The 4,315-nt window shown below is 45.3% G+C and overlaps 2 protein-coding genes across 2 annotated transcripts in view; both read left to right on the forward strand.

Moving 5' to 3' along the window:
* The first annotated feature begins 114 nt into the window (after positions 1-114).
* Positions 115-2,694, forward strand: LOC118451727 (UDP-N-acetylglucosamine transferase subunit ALG13 homolog). Its single transcript, XM_035889072.1, has 3 exons — positions 115-160; positions 221-359; positions 2,577-2,694. Exons 1-3 carry the CDS (start codon positions 115-117, stop codon positions 2,686-2,688), a joined length of 297 nt encoding a protein of 98 aa, XP_035744965.1. The 3' UTR covers positions 2,689-2,694.
* Positions 2,695-3,795: 1,101 nt separating this feature from the next.
* The window catches only part of LOC104135702 (ALG13 UDP-N-acetylglucosaminyltransferase subunit), a 23,903-nt gene continuing 23,383 nt past the window's right edge, over positions 3,796-4,315 (forward strand). Inside the window, exon 1 of the mRNA XM_035889063.1 lies at positions 3,796-3,810. Coding sequence (XP_035744956.1) covers positions 3,796-3,810 — 15 coding nt within the window. The remainder of the gene's footprint in view (positions 3,811-4,315) is intronic.

The following is a 4,315-nucleotide window of genomic DNA, read 5'->3' on the forward strand; positions in this document are numbered from 1 at the left end:
TGGCCGAGCCCGTTGTCCTGGGGGCTGGAGGGGAAGTCGGTTGGGTGAAGTCTGTCCCTCTACGGCTCGGGGCTGGGCTGGCATCGAATGTTCAGGTCCACAACTAGAGCTGGGATGGTTAAATATTCACCTTCAGGTGTCTCCCATGTTTCAAGAGCAGGTAGGATGATGATTCTTCTGCCGGAGCAAAAACTCACCGTGTTTTCTGTCTCTCCTGTAGGTGCAGGTAGCTGTCTGGAGACTCTAGAAAAAGGAAAACCACTAATAGTAGTAATAAACGAAAAGCTGATGAACAACCATCAACTTGAACTGGCAAAACAGCTCCACAGAGATGGGCACGTCCTCCACTGTAACTGCAGGTATGGAGCTGCTGTGGCTGGCCTGACTGAACAAGCAGTGTTCAGCCCCATCACTCTCTGATACTGCAGTATTGAGGATGTGACAAGGCCATTTACATCCTTCTCTGTCAGGACCATTTGTTTGCAAGGTGATTTTCCCTAGTGAATAGATTAACATTAGGTGCTAATTTACTAAACTTTTACCAAGCCTTTTGACATTGACTCCTTTTAATTTTTTTTTGAAGGCACATGTATTCAGCTTGAAAGAAGAGCTATTTAAACCAAATAGAAGTGGTTGAATTTGGAACAGTCAGGTAGCGTTCTAGAGGTACTTAACAGCTTCTCTCTTTCTCTGCTCTTTTTTAAGTCTAGAAATAATACAACTCAGACCATCAGTTTGTAACCATGAGCCGTAAGGAGTGAATTGCTCCCTGCAGACTTAGGACTCCATTTAATCATTTTGATGTATGGATTTTCCTTGTAAAGGGCACTAAAATTGAATGTATAGATGTACTGACAGAATAAAATTGAAAGTATCTGGAATGTTTTGAACAAAACATAAGAATGGCCTTACTGCCATGGATCAGGAGTCTACATAGCTCAATATCCTATTTGCAGTGGCCACATGCAAGTGCCCAGCCAAAAGAAGAGACAGGGCAAGAACAGAGAATCATAGAATGGTTTGGGTTGCAAGGGACCCCTAGAGGTCACCCAGCCCAACCCCCCTGCAGAAGCAGGGACACCTTTAACCAGATCAGGTTGCTCACAGCCCCGTCCAACCTGGCCTTGAATGTTTCCAGGGATGGGGCCTCCACCACCTCTCTGGGCAACCCATTCCAGTGTTTCACTACCCTCACTGTAAAGAATTTCTTACTCATATCCAGTCTAAACCTACCCTGCTTCAGTTTAAAACCATCACCTGTTGTCCTGTCACAGCTGTCCTGTCTTTCCTATAGGCCCCCTTTAAGTACTGGAAGGCCACAATCAGGTCTCCCCGCAGCCTTCTCTTCTCCAGGCTGAACAGCCCCAACTCTCCCAGCCTGTCCTTGTAAGAGAGGTGCTCCAGCCCTTGGATCATTTTAGTAGCCCTCCTCTGGACCCGCTCCAACAGTTCCATGGCCTTCTTGTGCTGAGGGCTCCAGAACTGGACAAACATAGGGTACTTCCTTGTATCACTTTCCCACTAATGCTCTTAAGTAGTTTGATTCAGGGGGATTCCTAAAGCAGATGCTGTCTGGTTAGTAACTTTCAGTATCTCTGTCTCTGAAGTGCTTATTCAGGCTGTCCTTTTAACCAAACTTCCTGAATCTGCCACATCCTGTGACAAGGAGTTTCGCAGATCTACTGCTGGTCACTTACAGGGGAAAAAAAAACCCGAAACCAAATACCAAACAACCAGCCAAACAATCTCCCCCCCAAAAACCCAAGAGCAACAAAACCCCATCTCCTTTTGTTGCTGTTCATCCTGGCTCCTGTTAGTTTCATTTGCTCTCTTTGTTTTGACTGTGTCTTACTGTTTTTTATTTATGATTACTTAAGATTGATTGCACTCTGTAAATAACAGATGACCTCTAAATTGAAGGCAGAGGAAATGCAACTCCCATTATTTAGTCTGCATCTTGTTCCTTTGCCCTGCAAATGGGATTTTGTACGTTTTGGAAGAGCCTTTTGAAAAAGCTAGGCCTGTCATTCATTTATATTGGGCAAGTTTCTTAAACTCACTATCTCGGTGCTTCTGACGGCTTCAGAGACAGGAAGGAATTTTTATCTCTTTCTGTTGAACAGTGCCTAGCATTTGAGCCTTATTTGCAGTCTGACCATAGCAAGCTAACAGATTGATTAAGCTGTTCTTTCTGGCTGTGTGTTCAGTGGAGAACTATGCTATGTGTCCAAATAGGATGAATTTCCTGGTACAGTTTATGGTGAAGATCCTCAGATCTTGTTCAGTCTCCCAGCATTGCAACCACAGAAGATCAAAAAGTTAAGAGCTGAGGTTGTGAAAGCTGTGGTATAGGTCGCAGTGTGGTCTCAGCAATGCTGCCTGTGAGCCAGCGATGGCTGGGGCCTGCTGGTTTGTGGGGTCTCTTCTTCCTTTCAATACGTGTCCTTATTTTTGCTTCTGTGCTAAAGGATTATGTATGTATGATTAGAAAGAAAATTGTGTGAAGAAAAAAATTTTACCTTTGGGATGCAATTTTTTTTTTTTTTTTAATTTTTGGTTTTGGTCTGTTTTTACAGCACTCTTGTGGAGACACTGCAGTCGATGGACTTGTCAACTTTGAAACCTTTCCTTCCTGGACAGCCAGAAAAGTTTGCTTTGTTCTTGGATAAAGTTGTTGGGTTTCAATAAACAATACAGAGGAACAAAAACGTCAGAATAAAACCTTTCTTCTTTCCTAGTGAGGCCTTCAGTACCTAAGAGCCACCAACTGGGACAAACTCTCAAAGAAAATGTTAATATTAACTGACATTAAGCAGCTTCCTATTCAGTGCCAGTTTAAAGCCATCTAGCTTTATGCTTAAAAGAACACTGTGCCAACAAGGGGGAGGGGAGGAGTATGAACTCTAGTTTCTTGGACAGACTGATTATTTACATCACAAAATCTGCACTGAGTTGGTAATTCCAGTGAGGAGGACAAGCTGAATTACTTAACAGACACAGCATATACATAGTGGTCTCTTGACTGAATTTGCCTATTACTAGAGGAAAGAAGTTGTCCTTGTTGATGTTCCTGTGATGATCTGCAAACAGGCAGATGCCTCCAGCTCTCATTTCATGTGTTTACAGAATCACTGACAAGAGAATTTAAAAAGCAAGAGATTAAGCCTCTTTTAAAGGGAAAGGGGCCTATGGTGAATCTGGGTGGGAAAAGTCAAGAGCTGCAAACCTGCTGCCAAACTGTCCACCGACTGACTTGCCTGGTTTTGGGTGATTTACTCCCAAAGCAAAACATGGCCTGTAGGAGAGGAATGGGGTTGACGATACAGTCAATCCATTTACGCGGTGTTATCCCCTCATTACCTGGTTTGGACTTCTGTACAGTGCAATGTTTCCTATTCAATGCCGATTGGAGCTCCCCAATTAAACTTGAAATTGTCAACTGTGTTGATGCTACCATCAATTTAAGTAAATATTTTGAAAAGGGGGTTTAAACTTAAAAGTGTTCATGAAGGCTATTTGGTCTGTAATACTCTAGAATTGTGTAAGTGCGTAGTTGGTGCTAATTCCTGCAAGTACATTATTTGTTGGGGGGGTTTTGTTGCTGTTGCTTAAGACAAGAAAAAGAAACTCCTGAATCGGTGCATCTGATGTCCAGGTGCAATTTTTACTAGCAAGTTAAATGTACATAGAGGCACTCTCCAAATCAAGCACAAGGGCTATACGTGGACTAAATCGTGCAAGAGTGATTTTTGCTCACCCCCGAAGTTTTCCCCAAATTCTTTATTAGGAGCAACTATGATTTTCACTTCTGTAACGACTTTTGTTACCTTCAAGTTTACTGCTAGCAGCTTACCTCCAGTTCGAGAGCACGCGGGAAGGTCACAGGAGATTTTGCATAACCATTTGGCTGGTTTTCCCACTCGTTATCTGTAGTCACGGGCACATCAAGCCATGAAGTTGGAGGCAGCTTAGCGAGGACTCCCTTCCCTTCCCGAGGCAGGTCCGGGAGGAGACGACGCCTGCTGGGGCTTAACCGCGGCTTGGCGCGCACAGCCACGCCGGGGGCTGGAGGGGAACGACCCCGGCGGTGGTTACGCGGGAGAGCGGGACAGGTATCATAGAATGTTTTGGGTTGGAAGGGACCCCTAGAGGTCATCTAGTATTTGGGGCTCTCAGCGGGCATCTTAAAATGGCTGCTGCCAGGAGGGACCCCGGGAGGGCACCGCTCGCAGGCAAAGGGCGCCGGGGCAGGGGCGAGGCAGGCTTGGGGGCGCGCTCCGGTAGCGGCGGTGCCCGGCGGCGAGAAGGGGCGGCC

Source organism: Egretta garzetta, unplaced genomic scaffold, assembly GCF_000687185.1.
Source record: "Egretta garzetta isolate BGI_Z169 unplaced genomic scaffold, ASM68718v1 scaffold412, whole genome shotgun sequence".
NCBI classification, from domain to species: domain Eukaryota; kingdom Metazoa; phylum Chordata; class Aves; order Pelecaniformes; family Ardeidae; genus Egretta; species Egretta garzetta.

Excerpts from the sequence above, each read along its gene's own strand:
- LOC118451727 (XM_035889072.1), top strand. The coding sequence starts at position 115 with ATGGTTAAATATTCACCTTCAGGTGTCTCCCATGTTTCAAGAGCAG. Across the intron at positions 161-220 it reads CTCCCATGTTTCAAGAGCAG|GTGCAGGTAGCTGTCTGGAG; the intron begins GTAGGATGATGA and ends TCTCTCCTGTAG. Across the intron at positions 360-2,576 it reads GTCCTCCACTGTAACTGCAG|CACTCTTGTGGAGACACTGC; the intron begins GTATGGAGCTGC and ends CTGTTTTTACAG.